The following is a 19,286-nucleotide window of genomic DNA, read 5'->3' on the forward strand; positions in this document are numbered from 1 at the left end:
TTCCAGTACCCACACTAATGGATCATATTTTCTGGTGCATTTTGCTTAAACATAGTTCTGAGTTTGGAGCCAATTATGAAGGGCTCCCGTACTGTTCAGCATGAATTCAAAAACTGGATGGGTAATCAAACAGGAATCAGGAGAGAAGACATCTTGATATCAAGAGAGCTGAGTGAAATGATATAACATTAAGTTTTTGAGGCCATTTTCTAATTATTATAGTAAACCTGAGTATACAACTCTGTGAAAACAACATGCCTAACTTCATAAATGGCATTCAAAAGCTGACTAGATTCTTTACCATGAACTTGGAGCACCTATCCCTGACTGTCCCAAACAGGATCCTGGTGGCACCGTGAATATATCTGCCTTGCAACTCCAGCATCCGCCAGGACAGAGCAGGATCTCATGGATGTTTGTGAGCTGGAAAGCAGCAGCTGGCTGGGGTGCAAAGACTGGAATTATAAATCCAGGTCTGAGCAAGGGGATTGTCACCCTTGCTGGGGTGTGAAGTTTGTGGGTATGCAGTAAAAAGGATGTACTTACACAAACCCACACAGCTTTTCACATGTTCCCATGTGATCAATAGTAATCACATGAAAAAGTGAAGAAAACATCTCCTGGAAGTACTCAGCACAGTTTGAGTTGGTCATTACAGAGCCTGAGTCAGACACAGCCAGCTGGTCTCCCACAGTGCTCCAGAAGCTCTGCCAATCTCTTCTTTCTCTGCTTCTTTTGGGGGATAGTCTAGGCAGCCAGTTTCCTACCACTTCAGTATTTCATGGGTGGATTTGGCATGAAGCTATCTTACAGTTGTGCCAGAAATCTTCCCCAGAGGGCAGTAAAACATTACCTTTCCCTCCCATCCTTAAATCAGTAAATATGCTCAAATTCCCAGCTTATTTTTCTTGTATTAAGTGCTGCTACATGAGATGGGCAAATATGCTTGGAAAGCAAACGAGTATCTTGCCACACAAAGGCAGTTTGTAGCCTTTTTTTCTCCAGGTATCTTGTTACTCATATCATCAGGTCAAGTGCATCTCAAGTATCAAAAAGGGTTCCCATTCATGTGGGAGGAATGTGGAAAACTGTGGTATGGTAATGTCTGGAATGATGCAGGAGGTAGAAAAAGGGTGAAAGCAAATATGAGCAAAGCTTAGAAGGACTCTACTTGTAGTGATGATTTAGAAGACTTCAGATGTTTGAAGGAAGAGATTTTGACCTTCCAAAGCACAACACATTTTGGGGAACAAAGGAAAACTTTTTTTAGAACAGAATAAAAAATAATGGATTTTTGTGGCATTTTAAGAGGAGTTAGAAACACTAGTGCCTGAATTGTAGGGTTGTGTTTAAAGATAAGTTACTTGAAAATATACTATCTATTTCTGTCTTATAGACCCACGAAAAGTAATAAAATGACTTCAGATATAAAATTCTTTTTACTACCAGAAATTAATTAAAGATTATCTTCATTGCCTATTATTATCTTGCAGTGAACTGTTTCTTCCCTTTCACATCCTGAAGCTTTTTTTCTCCAAGACATCTAGTTAGCTCTATAGTAGCTAAGTACTTTGTTTACCTGCAATTTGAATAAACAATATACTGATGCAGAACTGAAATGCTCTGGAAAGAAAATTATGCAGGAATGAGGAAGCGTGGGTGATCATTACCAAGACCAGAGGTACATTAGCTCTGGGAAGATTGCTTCAGTTTCCTCTGAGAATCTATGAGCTGTCGGTCCCTTAGGCACTTTCTATCTAGATGAACTCTAATGCATATTGGCATGATCTACATATTAAATACATCCAGCTTCTTGATTTTATTCAGATCAGCACTCTTCAAAGCAGTGTGTCTATCAGCTGGAGGAAATCCCTGCTCTACTAATGGCATGCCTGATGCCACTTTCACTCTTCTCACCATGAAATCACAACTTGTATGGCCACTGCAGGAGACTTGGACATAAACACACAACATGAGCTGTGGTCACATCCTGACTGGAAAGGAAAAAGATGGGCGACAGAGCCTTGCTTTCTTCCTCCCCACAGTTCTGTCTGTTTAATATACAGACCTGTAAACTCTTTAGTTTGTACTGATGCCTCCTGTTTCTCTTTAATATAATCATAGAAGTCCCTTTTGGCATGCATGTAAGCACTAGGTTTGATGGAGTGTCACTGTTGCTCGAGTTGGGGATGGCCATGATATCCCAGGGAAATGAGAAATTGAGGCAATATGCCAGTTTCACTTGGCTTCAGATGTAGATGGCTTGGTAGCATTCAAGAACTAGCAGTGGAATTCTTTACCCCATCCTGCCTATACCCTCCAGCTGGATCTGGCTTTGCTGATAAGCAAGTCTTGATATTGAATGAGTCAGGGCACAACGGCCCTCCTAAGCACATTCACAAAGGGATATCACCACTGCAACAAGACCAGGGGCTGTTAGTTGCCAACCGGATTTCCACACTAAGAATGAAATGAGGAAGTAATGTATTGTTTCCAGCAAGTAGCAAATCAGCACTTTAGTTTTGGTAAGCATTAAAACCATAGAGTATTATTTTAATATTCAGGTTTATTTTTCTCTAGAAAATTTGCTACTTTATTACTCATGTCTTTAGCCATCTTCCTTAGCAATCTACTTCAATGCCTGACAATATTACAATGACATTTTGCTAATTTAAAGTCTTTTCAGTTCTTTCTTTTCTCACCTGACATTAAGAAATAACAGGGAAAAGAGGAGAAAAGGTGAATTCTTTTCTGAGCTGGGTGTAGACTTTTGTGCTCTGATGACTACATATGTGTTATCTTCAGGCCCAGACAAAGCACATCCTCCATGGTGTAACTGGTATACAGAAAACACTGACAGCTGCAGACTGAAAAAATAAGTAAGATCTGTGAAACCTAGACTTTTTAGCTCAATAACCACCCAACAAAGTGATAAGGTCTGCAAGAATGCAGCAATGGGACATGAGAGTTGTGCTTTTGTATACATTGATGGTTTAACGAAGCATGTTGGACAGTTTCAAGTGATCCATTTCTGACAAAGAAATTGCCTGGCATCTCTGAGGATGTCTCTGAGCAGATAACCAGGATGGATAAGACACTGCTTTCCTGTGAAAGTTCTTAGAGGAATCATTTCCAAAGGAAATCACCGCTGCTGTTGCGAGATGATAAAAAGTTTGCGAAGTAAGTGGAATTCTGATGAGCAACAGCCTAACACACAACAGAGATCTGATGCCCTGAGTACCACCCTTGTCCTGATGATGTGCCATCTCCAGTCCCTTGCTCTGCCACCTCTGCCAGCTGCAGCTTCCCACAGCCTCCCCAGAGAGGCTGCACAGGCAGCTGGGAATATCTTACACTGAGCATGCACGCTACAGGTTATCCACAAAGCAGATGTAAGGGGCGTTAGTTGGTGGCCATTTCCAGATGACAAGCATCTGTCATCTCCCAAAGGATGGGAGGATGATCTCCACCATTGATATCTACGTTGGATGTTCCATCTTGCTGCCCCCAGTTGTGCTCAGCTGAGGCTGTCAGGAGCAGAATCAGATACCAACAGATAAGGCTGTGTTAGTTCATTACCTCATGGCATAAATAATAATCTCGGGGGAAATCTAAGCACACTTAAATATGTGCAATTGAGTTGGGTTCCCTCTGGAAGTGACTGCATATTAGAAGGTAATCCAGGGGGATGGCAAGAGGCTTAAGTGAACGTTTTGTTCTTGTTTTCAAACACGTCAACAATTTTTTGAGATGACTTACATCTCTGTGGAGTATGTCCTTGAGAGAAAGCATCTAGGTGCCTTGGTGCTATCAGCATACTAAGGGAACAGATTGTTTTCCCTTCCTTGCCCTTCCAAAAATATCAGCCAGGAAGTTTAACTGCGTGTTAGTAAGGAGCTGATGGTGCCAGCCTCTTTGCTGTTGTTTGCAAGGTCAGCTCTAATTGACCTTGCTCTTGCTTCATTTAGTTTCTCACATCATTTTCTTTTGATTCTCTGACTGTGCCCACATTGTTAGAATTTCCACATGCTCATGTGTTGTGCTTTGCTTAAAATGATTCTTGTTCGCTTCCTCCCTTTCTGCTTGTGCCTTCTCATCCTCCCCCTCTCTCCTGCTTTCTTTCTTTTTTCAGGACACACTCATTCTCCTACACCTTATTTATTATTTCCTAATTCCAACATGCAGCCCATAGCCCCAACCTGCAGCTCCATGGCCCAAATGCCCATTGTTTTCCCAGCAGCAGGTTATTCCTGCATGGTGGGAGGCAGCCCAGAGACCTTGGCAGGAGCTTCTGCCTTGCCTGGAAGCAGCCCATGGGTTGTATTTCAGCTGTGGACTGTATTTTAGAACTTTCTATAAGCAGATTTGTGCCTGGAATGGCAGTAAGTTGCTGACTTAACTTCACGTGAGCCATAGGAAGACTGGTGTACACAGAAGCAAGGTACAACTTGATGGTGTAGAGCCTGCAGCCCTCCTACCTGCGGCTATGGAACAGAACACGACCTAGCAGCTCTGTCTTGTTTCTAAGAGACGTGTTGGCTCCTGGCTTTGTTGAAGTTACAGCCCAGCTTGTCTACTAGAGTAGGAACTGTATGTACGCTGGGTGGATGCCGAGCTGCATGCTGTGAGAGCTATGCAGAGCCAGATTTGGTATGACGTGCTGAGCCCTCAGGATTTCCACAGGAGTTTCAAGCAGTGGGTGAATGAAGTCCTAACCTATTCAGACTGTGTCTGTAGGAAAAGTTCTGTTGCTGAAAGTTAATAACTAGCAAATGTGCATGATGCAGAAGCAGATCATGAGGTTTTCCAGTAAGCAAAAGAGTCTGCTGGCTGATGGCATTACTCCCATTGCAACCATCCCCTCAATGACTGTGCTAGTGGCAATAAATTGATACAATGAAGCCAGCACTAACTTCATTTAAAAAAAAAAAAAAAAGAAAGAAAAAGAAAATGAGGAGGGACATTTTGACCATATTACTCATCTCCTTAGGAAAAAAGCTGTGTGATAAGGACAGCCTGCTCCATCTCTTCAGCAAGTCTGAAGTCAAAGTTCCTATTAAAGTCAAAGTTTGCTATCTCCATTCCAGAGCAGATCCAGGTGCCACTTTGCTGCAGCAGCCGCATCTTCCAGAATGTATCTGCCTCATGTTTTGCTGGAGGGAGATTTCCCCATGACATCAGTGTCTTGGGTTTCCTCTCCTTCCTTCCAGAGCCAAGGGCACGCAGCCCAGCCTTCGCAGCAAGCAGAGACAGTGCCAGCCCAGCACAGCATCCCAAACTCTCTGGACAAGAGAGTTTTATCATCCTGCAGTGTCTCCTGGGCAACATCTTCCACTACCAAACCCCCGATGGAAAAAACGATGAGGCACTGTAAATATTGCTGTTTGAAAGAGTCCAGGAGGCAGGTGGTCATGGGATACTCTGGCCCCTCCCAGCCCTATGACGCCCTATACCACACACTTTCATGCCCTTATCCTACAGGAGGTATTTTCCCATCACTTCACTTGCTGATGCATTGCAAGCAGCCCATGTTCTTTAGCAGACTGAAAACTTGCAGAAGAGGAAACAGCCAGGTGAGAACCTAGCAGTGGGAAGAAACAGTTCCAAGAGCATGCAAGTCCTACTGGACCCCGTCCCAAGGCGACAAGCTAGTGAAATTAGCCTTGTACAGCCTGTATGGCTGGGGCCAGGTTCCCTCCCATGGCTGAGAGCTGTCGCAGCAGTAACGAGCAGCTGGGGCAGTCTGGTGCTAAACTTCTTGTCCTGAAGCTGGTATTGAAATCACATTTTTGTTCTACCTTTTGCCAGCTTATGCCAAGGTTCTCCAATAGAGCACACGTAATTGCTGTGAACAGTCACCAGATAATTATTTGGAGCAATTCTGATGGCTTACAGGTATCTTGGATGCTCCTCTCAACCAGGACTGGAGCAACACTTAAATGGGCCGCTGTTAAAGTGAAGGGATTGTTTTTACATATTTTACACAAAGTAAAATACATGAGTTCCTGAAGAGAGATCAGCACAGCACATTTTTACCTAGCCTGTAGTATATAAGTGACCCAAAGTCTTTGTAGGATTTACCACATCTGGTCATCCTGGAAAGGCAATTGTGTATGGCTCTGTGCTAATGCTCGTTTACAAGAGTATGCCAAATGTGTATGGAAATATGTATGAGGTATCTGGATCATAACTCATGTTACCTTCTTTTTGGAACAATTGATGCATAAGCATAGAGGGCTTGCTGGTGTGCATCTACTGATTTTGTGCAGTTGACGGGCACACCAGGATAGGGTGGGAAGTCAGCATAATGCTTTGAGATACATTATCAGCTGTAAATGTGGCAGGAAGTCATTAAAGATTTCCTCAGCTGTTCTCTGGGAAAAGACTACTCCCAGGCTCCAGCAAGCACAAAGGACTTGTACTGCCAGGGCTGAGAACCTAAAAGAAAAATCGCTCTAATAAGGTGATGTGTCAGCAGCTTCAGCAGAGAGCCCTCTGCTCCAGATGACTCCTGTGCCCATGAGTTCAGGAGGGTGATGGATGGCTACAGATTCAGAGGACAGTGCTAAGGAGCTATTTGTAGATCTCTTACTCCAGCCAGGCTCCTCTGAATGAGTTTCACTAAATTTCTGGGGGGCTAAGAGTACTATGGATGTAGAGAGGTCTGAAGCCTATGTCTTTAAAGCTTTGTAAATCCATGTAGTTGAAATTAAATGACATCTTATTCTAAAACTGGTTTGGTTCTTCATGAACTTTCAGACATAGCTCCAGGAGTGAGAATCATAAATGTTGAGCTCTTTTGGACCAATTGGGAGGAAATAATTTCCTGCCATCTGGAGGTAGTTGGAGACTGGGACAAGAGTGCAAGCAGTGAGGGAGGCCACTGTGGGGAGGTCAAGGCAAGGAGTCCTCACATTTGTAGGGGATTGTTCAAAAGGATGTGTTTTAATAGAGATACCAGAGATTCACTTGACTCATCTCACTTGATGTATGAGGTACATTTCACTTCTGTTTTTGCAAATATGACTGTCTTGAAAAACATTCATATTTTACCAGAAATATCCTTCTATTCTTTGTTGGTTTTTTTTTTTTCCTAAACCTCACCAACCAGCTTCTGGTCAACAAGACTCCAGTGCTGTGTCAGCAGAGAAACAGGCTTGGGGAATTACTGTGGAAATCTCATTTCTGGACTGCGCCCACAGGTGCAATAAGGAAAAAGAAAAAAAAACTTTCTGTACTAATTCTGTGAAATTATTTAACTGCTGAACAACTTAATGTTCTTGGTAAAAACAATGTCGTCATAATATGGTCAAGGGAAAAGAGCCAGATAGTTACATTCCACAGTGTTCCTTTTCTCTCTGGGAAAGATGAGCAGAGGATCAGACCCTTCCTCATAAAACAAAGCAAACAAGCAAACAAAAAAAAACCTTCCAGGTCTGAGTACCTGTAAAGATCCCTCTAGTAAAACCTGAAAGGCAGGTAGTTTGCTGCATCTGCCTACAAGTCACCAGTATGCTACTAGCTCTGTCTAATAATTTCAAATGCAGGGAGCAGCAGGGACAAAAAAGCGTATTTTGAAGATTCCATTGAACTTGATCAAGATGTGTGGGAGGATTTTTCCACTGCTTGTTTTTTTCATGCTATTTCAATTTAAGATGTTTGCTTCTTAATTGTGGAGCCTCACTAACAAGCCTGCCAAAGATGATGCAATTCTCTATTCTGCTGGATCATTTTCTGGTTATTTTGTAATAAACATAGTATGCTTATTACACATATTAGGATAATATCAGAAATAAACTGTCTTTCTTTTAACAACCATCATTTATAGTCAGGATTATGGGGAAAAAACCTGTAAGTATGCTGAGAGCCTTATTCCCATTTCTTCTGGATTGTTAATGCCTTAGTTGGTGTAAATTGGTCAGCTCCGACTAAAAAATGTCTTAGGATGGGCAAGAGGTCCTGAAATCTGTTTTGCCACAGCTGCTTGTCTGTACCAATGTAGCATGCAACAGAGAAACAAGCACTCCTTTATCCTCGCACTGTTGATTAATGTACTCATTTAAATGGCCAGGATAGTCTCCCTTATGTAAAATTCATGGTCTGTATCCCACATGTATGTGTTTGACTCTCTTTCCACAGGAAAAGAAAGGAAACATAACTGAAAATCAAAGGCATATTTCTCGAACAAGGTTTTAAGAAAGAAAACCTACCAGGACAGCAACCAAGTTCCCTACACACACAAAACTGGTGACACCATCAGAGTCTTGTTCTTGCTGAGGTTTCCGCACAACACTTCAACAATGAATTTCCTCCGGAGACGTCTGTCAGACAGTAGTTTCGTGGCAAATTTGCCCAATGGCTACATGATGGACTTGCAGCGTCCCGACAACTCCACGAGCTCCCCAGTTTCTCCTGCCATGGAGAGAAAACACCCACAGCCACCGCAGCCCTCGCAGTCTTCCTCTACTGGTACCAGCATCTTCAGCTCCATCTCCAGTGCCATGAAGCAAACCACACAAGCAGCTGCAGGACTCATTGATCACTCGACAAGTTCCACACCACCTGTGGCTCAGAAACCCAAGATCCTCCTGGTTATTGATGATGCACACACAGAGTGGTAAGTCATCATAGCTGTCCTTCTGCCTTCGGCTCCACCGTGTTTGGGGGATGAGAGGGATCTAGGAGACACAGGGCATCTGTTGGGGAATACATAGAATCTTTCACATCTAGGTCATCTGCTAGGTTGGATGACCTAGGTTGGATGACCTCAGTGAACAGCAGACTAGGCTTTCCTCGAATCTTGTTTAAAAAATGGCACTCACTGGCAAATTCCTTGATAGTTTCAATATATGGACACACACAGAGCATTCTTGGCTCAGCTGTCTTAGCTGAGCTGGCACATCAAACATCAGCCCTAAGAAATTGTAGCTGAAGGTGTTTTGATGACATGGTAAGGAAATTTCATTTACCATCCGTGCCAGATCTAGAATTGAAAAGAGGCTCTTCTCTCTAGCTCTTTCTCTCTTTCTCAAGATCTTCCATGGGTGCACATTTATTAATAAATTAACAAAAAAATTCCAATCCTCCTAATACCAGTAGTGATGACTAGAGCTCGTTGGTTGGTCAAGAGTCCTTCACCTGTTTATCATTGTGATTATGGGCAAAAGATTCTCAGGTTCACGTAAGCATTGTTTGTCTTGCTCCTGCAGGTCTTCGTTTACAAACAGAAGTTTGGAAGTATGTTTTCTGTGATATTTGGTAACAGAGGACTCTTGTCAAATGGAAGGACAGCTGAAGTCTTTTGAAATGTTGGAGGAATGTCTCAGTAGTTGCAGTGTGCTCCTTTTCAAAGTCAGCTGGTTTGAAAAGCTAGTGGAGAGATGTATTTGAGGGAAAACCCAGACCATGTGTTAAGGAGATTGATGCTCATTGTTTTGTCTGCTAGCTTATCTCAACACAAGCTAACACAGGCTAAGGGACCAAGTGAAGACTTGGAAGTGAAAGAACAAAAGAAATAATTTGGTTTACCAGGTCTTAACCAGGGGAGATTATTTAATTGTTCTTTTCATTCCACTCTAATCTTCAGGAACGTAAGGTCTTCTTTACTTTCCCAGGAGCAAGAGGACAAGATGGGACCTACCTTCCTGGGGGTATCTGCACAAAGTGCAAGTCCCACAGTCTGCTTTGCTCCCTTCCCCTAGATAGATAAAAGGGTCAGGGACTGAGCACAGCTAGGTCAGAATTCTTCAGACAGCTTGAATTAGAAAAGGAAAAACAGTGGGGTTTTTCTCAAAGGAAAAGCAACTTTTTGAGTGAGTGGGAAAGTCCCTGATAAGACCGATAATTGTATCAAAGGTTTCATCACATACTGTCTTTTATCACAGTAGCAGCGTGTTAATTCAGGATAGTGCAAACTGCTGCATCACTCCAGTTCAACCCTGATCTCTCTTTCCAGTGCGCACCTGTAAGTTTCCCAGCAGGTTCACTGACCGTCTCTGCTCAGCCTTTTGCAGTTCCTTAAAATACTGCCAGGTGGCAGTCCCCTAACATAGCATCCTCCAGTTGAGGATGGGAGTGCCTGTAATGCACTGCTCAAGCAGCTGGAGTTTAGCCGGCGCTGCTTATTCCAAGCAGTGTAATCAGAGAGGAAAGCCCTAGCTCAAAGGCCGATCCAGTTTTTCCTTGAGATTAATGGTGCTGAAGGTAGTCTGGGCAGGGAAGATGATGGGGAGGGGTTGGACTCTGTTGCAATGTTTTCATGGTTTAACACACATTGCATTCAGTTCCCTAACTTTATATCTCCCAGCTGCTGGACTGTCATGCAGACTCTGTGCTCTGCAAACTGAGTTTGTCCAAGGAGCAGCAGCTGGGAATTATAAAGAGGAGGTATGGCTACCCGTGCTGTCTTCACTCCTCCACTTGTATGTAAGCACTCCCCGAATCCTCCTGTCTTGGCTATCCCTCAGCTGTCTGTAACTCAGCAGTTTCTACATATGATTTCTACACCTTTTCAATGACATAAACAGTGGGATTGGACCCTCAGCAAGTTTTGCTGTTGACAGTGAGTGGTGCAGCTGACCTAAAAGAAGGGATCAGTGCCACCCAGAGGGACTTGGAAAAGCTCAAGAAGTGACCACATGAGAATTTAATGAAGTTTAATGAGGCCAGGTATCTTAGATATGAGTATAGACTGGGAGAAGAACACTTTGAGAGCAGCCCTGTGGAGAAGAAGTTCTGAGGGACAGAAAGCTGCACGTGAGCTCTTGCAGCATGGAAGGCCAATAGCATCCTGGGCTGCATCAAAAGAGGGGTGGCCAGCAGGGTGAAGGAGGCAATTGTCCCCATCTGTTCTGCCCTCATGAGGCCCCATCTGGAGTATTGCATTTAGGCTTGAGGCCTTCAGCACAGAGCTGCTTGAGCAGGTGAATAGGAAGGCCATAAAGATGATCAGAAGGCTGGAGCACCTCTCCTGATGACAGTCTGAGGGAGCTTGCTTATCTTGGAGGAGGCTCTGGAAAGACTTTCTTGCCACCTTCCCGTACTTGAAAGGAGCTTACAAGCAAGAGGGAGACTGGCTTCTCACACAGTCTGATAGTAACAAGACAAGGGGGAATGGCTTTAAACTAGAAGAGAGTACATTTAGATTAGACATTAGGAATAATTTTTTTCCTCGGAGAGTGGTGAGGTGCTGGAATAAGTTGCTGTAGATGCCCATCCCTGGAGGTGTTCAAGGCCAGGTTGGATGGGAACCTGTGCAGGCTGATCTAGTTGCTAGCAGCCCTGCCCATGGCAGGGGCTTGGATCTAGTTGGCCTTTAAAGTGCCCTCCAACCTAAGCCATTCTGTGAGGATTCTGTGGTGGAGAATCCCATTCAGTCTTCCCAGTTCTTTGCCTCTATCCACAGACTTAGATATCAAACAGTGATGCTTGAAAAGGCTCTGTGCTTTCACTCTCTGCCTAACATTGTGAGGACACTGATGTAAACAGGCTTGTGTATTCATCACATGCATGGCATGAGAACTATGAAAATACTACCAACCCTTGTCTACCATGTCTCTCTGTAATATAGGCAAAAACACGTGCTTAGCCTATAGACTTTCCCAGCCTAAATGTAATGTGGCCCTTTCTGAAACAGAGTGCCAGTGCAGTCACCTCAGCAGACCACAAGGGTGATGCTACCAGTTAATTCTCACCTCTCCAGGAAGTTCAGGGAGCCCTTGACAGCAGTGAAGACCAGAGGTTCTGTGGATGTTTATTCTTCGTAAATTATTTCTGAGTAATGTCAGTCATCTTGGTCTCAGCCATGGTGTTAGATGAGCTCGAGCTGAGGTCAAAGGCAGCAGTGTTTACCTTGTGAGGGCATGTCCAAAGAAGCTGGTTATCTGGCGATTCTGGCTTGTCCACTCCGCATCACTTACAGAAACACAGAAGAATTCCAAGTGTGAACAACAACAACAACCTGTTGTTATTCCAGTGCTGATGACTTGGGTTTTGGAAGAAGCATCATGTTTGTGATGCATTTCACTTGTGTTGGCTCTGGTTGTTGTTACTTTTGAAACCTTTGTCTTTGGTTTTCAAGAAAGAGCCCTTTCCTTTGCTATTTTGAACTAGTTAACTAATCTGCCCAAAAAAAAGAAAGAAAAGAAAGAAAGCTGCTGAAGTGCTACCCTTATCTTAGGGGCAGGAGTCTTCCTCCCTTGCAGCGAGTCACACAGTTGACAACAAGGACTAGTTTGCTCAGAGACAGGAAGAGTGAGAGACAATGGAATCTGCCATTTGATTTATCTTTTCTAAATGAAAACACTTTCTTATAATTGGAGACTGTAGCAATATTGCCAAGCCAGACATTAATTTATCATCACTGTTTGTATTACAGCAGAGGGAAAGAGCTGCAATTAATGGATCGGGACGAGGTGTTGCACAAGTGCATGACGAAATGATCTAACAACCTCAATAGGCGTGTGCATGCTGAAGGCACTTTAAAATGACAAATGGCAATCCTTTCTATTTTTAAGGAGCTACTCTGTTTCTGATGGCACAGTATAGCACTCTGCATATCTTGGAGATCTGGAGGAAGTGAAAAGCACCCAAGAGAATTCATGGCCTGTCTTCCTCCATAAAATCCTTGCCACTCTTGACATGTAGCATGCTCTGGTTTATTCCAAAGACAAAGCACTATAAAAATAATGTGAGCTCCACAGAATATCATCAGCTGCTTTCTGCATTAGCAGCAGTCAAAGAAAGATACACACTATTAAAAGCAGGGGAACTCACCCAGCTTTCTGTTAAAGTGGCAGTGTTTGGACAGATTTTCCATCCTTCTCCAAGACTCTGAGCACATCTCAAGGAAGCACACAGCTAATCTGCCCCATGCAGGATGCATGCAAGAGGAAAGCACTATCAGTGCAGCTCCTTCATGCTCTTGTCTGTGACAGGCAGGGCTCAGAGGCACCACAGAAGTGACAGTATCCATGCACTGACTTATTTGAAGAAAGCTCTGTTTCTCCTCAGCCAGTAATAGGGCACAACTCAACTGGGTGCATCTCTCTAGAGAATGAAGGTGCTTCTTGTATGCCAGGCAAGCAGTAACTGTGCTTTAGGAGGTTCCTGAAAATGTATCCGCAACCCACCCAGAGCAGCTGCTAGGAAAGGGGAGCTCAGACATGAATACACACATACACATGCAAACACACAGCTAAAAGCAGCAAGGCCATGAAGGAGGGGGATGGCAGGACTCCATGTAACAGCAGAAGGGCCAACTCCAGCAGCCTGACCTCAGCCTGGAGGAAAGCATCCCAACTCTGGCAACTTCCTCACACAAAGTACCCTTAAGTAAAATCATGCTCTTGCTGGATTGAATGTCTCAGCAGATCAAGCAGTATTTAGCATTGTGAGTTGTTAAAACCACCTCCTCTGCGAAAGTGCTCAGCTTTTGAGCCTAATGCTTGGCGTTTAAACAGATTATTTGGGAAGCGATCAAGCACAGCTAAGGCTTCCATTAACAACATGTGCTAAAAACATTGCTTTTTGGACCAGACAGCATAACAAAGTTGTTCTTGCTGCATTGGTTATATGTCTTAGTTGTATTCATTAATATCTCAAGACAATTTTCAAAGCCAGTGGCATGTCCAAATTTCAGGCTGTTTCAAGTGGTCATGCTGTCCTACACAAAAGGCATGTGTCCTATGTGATGTTGTTTTATGTGCTAGGATTGTGCCATGTTTCACTGAAAACAAGCTGCTGAGGATATTTTAAGAGACACAAAGTTGAATTGATGTTTCCCATTTATTTTAAAGCCAAATCAGTCTAAGCATATTGTCTCATAAAATTTAATAATGAAAGAAGGGAAAAACAATGATTAATATTGTTAATAATAATATGAAATCCTCTTAATAAAACTGAAATGACTCTTTGTAAAATAATAATGTCTCGGCTCAGATCTAATTATGGGCTGACCTGCCAGGATTGTTGTTTTTCACTGTATGAAGGTAATTATCAACATTTTTTCACTGAAATAAAGCTGTTTTTCCTTCTGATAGTATATGATGATATTGAACCTTAAATATGTCATTTGCCCAAAAATATAATGGTCAAATATAACAGCCCCATAGAACATTTTAATTATTTGGGAATTTCCAAGGCCTTATTTTTTGCAAAGAACTGCTTTTCAAAGATATTCCATGAGTATCTTGCATGCCATGAGTCATTCCATGCTTTCAGTAGACTGAAGATGATATATGAAAGCTCACACAGAGAGGAATATTTCTGTACTTTACTGAGTGAAATACAACAGGAAGTTCAGGACTAGCTTTTAAATTCAGACTTCATTGTAATTTATCATTTCTATAACTCATTTATCATTATTATAACTCAGAGTTGATACTTCAAGCTTGCTCTCATGAATTTGTGGGTTCAAATGCAATAGTTGTCAGAATTTCCTGGTAAGAAACCCACAATCATCTGACATGGTGGTAACTGCCTATTAATTATGAATTTGCCTTTATTGCAGAGAGGTAACCTTCTGATGTTTCACAAGTTCTGTGCAACAACTCAACTATAAAGTGAACAGCTACCTACTGAAATCTATGTTTTCCAAAATCTAGCTAAAAGCCTTCCATTTGCATTATTTAATGATGTCTAACCAGGACCGAATATTTCTGTTTCTATAACCCACACCAAGAGTGACTTGAGGGCAAAGTTCCATTTTAGGAACAGAGGAGGCATGTTTGTGTTAAACCATGTGTGTGTATGTGTGTATGTATGCATGCTTGGAAGCAGCATGAAGATTTTCAGAATTAGAAATAGTCCCCAGCAGGCAGGCATAGGGGTGAAAAAGAGGTAAGGCTGTTGGAGGTATTCAATAAGTCACATTTATCACATTGCTTTTCAGTCTGTTTTAGGTATATCACTAGCATGTCTGCCTGTATTTTTGTCCTGCATATGCAAAGCAACTTGGGATCTAGTCCTCTTGCATGAAAGGTGATACAGAAATGTAAAGGATTAGTATCATTATAAAAATAGACACAAGGAATATGGAAAACATTCCCCACCAGGTTATAAATATGCTAATGCAAGTTAAATCTGAGACCTTAATTTCTTTACCAGAGATCCTATAAATGCATAGAATTTAACCTCAGAATGTCCTGCCTAGTCCTGTGCACACTGAAAAAATAAAACATCCCTCAGATGTGTTTCTCAAAGGTCGTGAGACAGATTTCTTCAGCTGGAAGCCAGGAGCCCTGTCTCATAGTTGCGCCAGTTATCCTACATCCCCAACTCCTAACATTCAGAGAGGGCAACAAAAAGTTTTCCATTCCGAGGAGGAACCAGGAAAAAGCATTGCACAATCCCCAAAAAAATGCTACCACTTGCAAACAGCTCCAAGCCATACTATCTAGATTTAGCAAGGCGGAAATGTGCTAGCGATGCACTATTTTGAATACTATACAAAATAGAAAAGTTGCCTCATGTTGTGCTTAAAGCACACCTCTCCAGTCCTGGCTCTTTGTTGCCAACAGAAATGTGACAATGAGGGAGTGTACCCTTTGGAGTGTAGCCTGGGGGGGTTCAGACCTACACTGAAGTGTCCTTCCTATCCTGGTGGCTTGAATACAAAAAGCCTTGCCCATAAGTAATCACGTAGCACTCACCAGTGCTTCTTCTTTTGGCCAATTACTTTGATTATCCCCATGCCATGGGCATGAGGTGGTACAGGAAGATGCTGGGGGGCCAGCATTGTGTGGGACTCTGCAGTTGAAGGAATAGAAAGAGTGCCTGAATAATGGTGTCTATGATTGTTAAAAGTGCTGTTTGTTTGCTGTCTCAGACCTCCCTGAAACCAGGCCTTTGGTTCCATTTGTCAACTCCTAGTCTTGAGTGAAAGGAGATGTAAAAAGCCCTTCTCCCTTCCTACCCCCAGATTTCCCTTTTTTTATGTGTTCAAGCCAAGAACATACATCTGGCCCTATAGGGTGGGGTCTGGGACCTCACAAAGAATCACAGAATCAGAGGGCTTGGAAGGAACGCTTCTGGGGATCATCTAGTCCAGTGCCAAAGAACCTCACCATGAGGACTTCCTTTGTCCAAAAAAGAACCAACCCTATAGCACCATCAGAGTCTGACATAAACCTCTTCAGGAGTGGGCACAGAGGTATTTCTTCCTATGTGATCCCATAGCAAGAAATGTTCTCGGGGTTGTTTTAGAGTAACCAGTGCAGGCTGGGCTTGTGGTTGTTCCGAGAAGGTAACAGAGGAGCTCTGTTCCCATTGATTTGCCATCTGACCTCAAGCACTGAGGGTATACCTGCATTGCAGCAGGGCTGGCTCTGGATTAGGTGGCTCCAGCAAGCTAATTTCACCCCATGGAGCCCTGGGACTGGCTGTGGCAGCACTGCATCCCAAGCTGGAGCTGAAACTGCTGTGGAGGTCCTGGCAAGGTATCAGTGTATTTAGAGCAACCTTTTGTAGCATCCTAAATCTTCAATGTGCCTCTTAGCCCCTTCCACCCTACCTGTAAAATGGGGATCCCCTTCTATTTATTTGCTCTTGGCTCTGGTCTGTTTAACCTGTCATTAAAACTTTCTAGTTCAAGATGTAAAAATATATATCATGCTTTTCCATCATCTTCAGCATCCTGAACAACCCACTAGGAATTACTAGGTACCCTACCTAACAAATATTAACTGCTAACCAGCTGATTGATGTGTAAATGTATCTGAGCTGTAGCAGATGTAGACGAGAACTCGAGTAGGTTGCAAACCCCAGCACTCACCCCAGTGATTTTTCTCTTCCCTGTGCTCTGGGCAGTCAGGATTTGACTGTTTCAAAAATCCTTGTTTGCAGCTGGGAATTGCTTAACCAGGGAGAAGTGGGGAACATGTTGAGGACTGGTCCCTGAAACGAAAACTTGTTTTTACCCCTTAAGAAAAAAATGGCATAAATGCACCTCTTCTCCCTCCTCCCTCCCCCCTGCTTTTACAGCCTGTTGGGGGCTGGGGGGGGTCGGGGCATTCCAGCAGCTGCTGGCCAGTATCCTAGAAACTGCCTTCTTTTTCCCAGTCCCAGCCCCTTTTATGAAGGAGACAATGCGGACATACAGTGAGTGCCTTGTGCATCACTTGGGCCCCCAGGCCCTTTGACACAGGGATTTCATACAGTGGCTAACCCCCAGCCTCTCTCCATGAGGTCCCCCCACACTCAATCCTGGGGACACCATCTCAGGCTTTTCTAAGCTGCTCCTGAATGAAATGCCATGCTTCATTTTCCTAAGGGCTTGAGAGAAATATCTGTGATGCAATTTCAAGGGAAATAATTCAGATAATTCTAGAACATATCCACCCATCCTTTTTGGCTTATTTACCCATGTCTCTTTCTCAGGACTTCTCTCCCTCTTTCTTGATCCCACTCCCTCAAGCTCCAGGTGAGAAGTGGTCTCCACCCAAAGGGTGGCTTTCCTTCCTTTCTTTGTTGTGTCTTATCACAGAGGCACAAACCCAAGGGGGTCCCACTCTACTCTGTGCTGGTACTGCCTCACCTAGAGCACTGTGTGCAACTTTGGGCACCACAGTTCAAAACAACCATTATTCTAAATTCTATATATTCTATTATAAAATATTTATGATATAATCTGTGGGAACAACTTTAAGCTTTTGAATCACTTTGTTCCTCCAGTCCATTGCTTCAGCTTTCATCTTTCCTGGCTGATTCTTATGCTGAGGACAGTGTTAGGTGCCTTTTCTTACATGGAATGCTGCTGTCTAGAGGCACTGTACCTGGGGAAGAGATCCTCAGGTAGCTTCTCCAGCTGATACTTGATAGAGGTACCTCTCCTGTTCCTGTTCACCTGTGCAGAGCATTTCCCAGCCTGGCTGAAGTTATGCAGTCCCCTGCTGCATCTCTAATGTTTCCCTTTCACAAAGATTCAGAGGAGAGTACTGAAGCAGCCCTCTGAATCAGCTTTGATGTGCTTCTTTGCATCAAAAGAAAGCAGAGGGAAGAGAGGAGAAATAACTCCAGGGGAGATGGCATGAGCTCTATACAAGCAACACATCCGCAATTCCTTTGCTGAGCGTGTGTAAATGGCATGGGTGCAGGGGGCACAGAGATTTGGGCGCTCGCTCATAGCTGCAGTATAAGTCAGCCTGCTCACAGGTGGGTAGCACCAGAGGTTTTAACTGCACTGCTGATATTTGAGTGCTTCACAAGTCTATTAGCAACCCTGCATCAGTGCTTGCATCTCTTGTTTAGAAGGATGCTTCACAGGCATCTAAGCAGTAAAGTTATGGGTTTTTTGAGAACTTTCCCTCTGATGTATGTAATTCAAGGTAAATTGATCAAACCATCAGTTGTTTTGTTTTTTCCCAGCTGCTATTCAGGATACACCCTGTATACAGCAGAAAAAAAAATGCATGTACGCTTCCCACAGCTACAGTCACTGAGGAAAAGTGGGACTGTTTCATGGCAGCTCTGGAAAACAAGCTTTTATTCTTTCCAAATTACTTCATAAGGAGAGGCATCAGGTTTCCTGTGGTCCTGCCACCATTTCAGGCAGAAAGCAGAAGTAATGCTTGCCTGATGCCCTTGTGCCCAGAAAACATATCCTTTTCCAGGGTGTGTATCTTCCTTGCTGTGAGTTTCAAGGAAAGCTCTCCCCCTCACAGACAGGGCAGGCCTTCAGCTGTTTATTACAGAGCTTCCTTTCTCCCGTCTCCTCATGTGAACACATACAAATGCACTTCCTAGCACTGTGAATCCCACCCAAGAACTGCTCCTGAGTGTGGCCCAGCAGTTTGCATCAATCAAAACATGTTTACATGCTAATTTGCTGAAATCAACACAACTGTACCACACCATCTGTGACCTGCATTGCCAAATTATAATGCTGCCTTCTAGAAGAGTAAATATCTGATGTGCTTTAAGACTAAGAGCTGGACAGCTGATCATTGGTCAACACTGAAGGCTCCCTGAGGTGGGCTCATGTGGCCAGTGTTTGACCCAAACTGGTGGTGCTATGAGGCAGCCTCCACCCCAGGCAGTGAGCCAATCTGATTGCTGGTAGCTGGCTGTGATGGAGATGAAGGGAAACACTTCCAGGCCCCTTAGAAAGACTTCTGGCTGGTCTTCTGTGTGAGGCTCATAGCTGCACTACAAGCTGCCTAGGTAACCCCAGAGGAAGTCACTTCCTGGGCAGAAGCCTGGAGGAGCCCAATACTCATGTTGATCATGCAGCTCATGCTGATTTAGGAGAGATACTATTCACAGATGTTTTGCACGCTGTCCCACCTGCA

General features: G+C 43.6%; 1 protein-coding gene across 1 annotated transcript in view; it reads left to right on the forward strand.

Moving 5' to 3' along the window:
* Positions 1-19,286, forward strand: part of SYN3 (synapsin III) — a 191,556-nt gene that overhangs the window by 10,710 nt on the left and 161,560 nt on the right. Inside the window, exon 2 of the mRNA XM_015863657.2 lies at positions 8,140-8,617. Within this exon, the coding sequence (XP_015719143.1) occupies positions 8,301-8,617 (317 nt within the window). The 5' untranslated portion in view covers positions 8,140-8,300. The remainder of the gene's footprint in view (positions 1-8,139; positions 8,618-19,286) is intronic.

This window comes from Coturnix japonica, chromosome 1 (assembly GCF_001577835.2).
Source record: "Coturnix japonica isolate 7356 chromosome 1, Coturnix japonica 2.1, whole genome shotgun sequence".
NCBI classification, from domain to species: domain Eukaryota; kingdom Metazoa; phylum Chordata; class Aves; order Galliformes; family Phasianidae; genus Coturnix; species Coturnix japonica.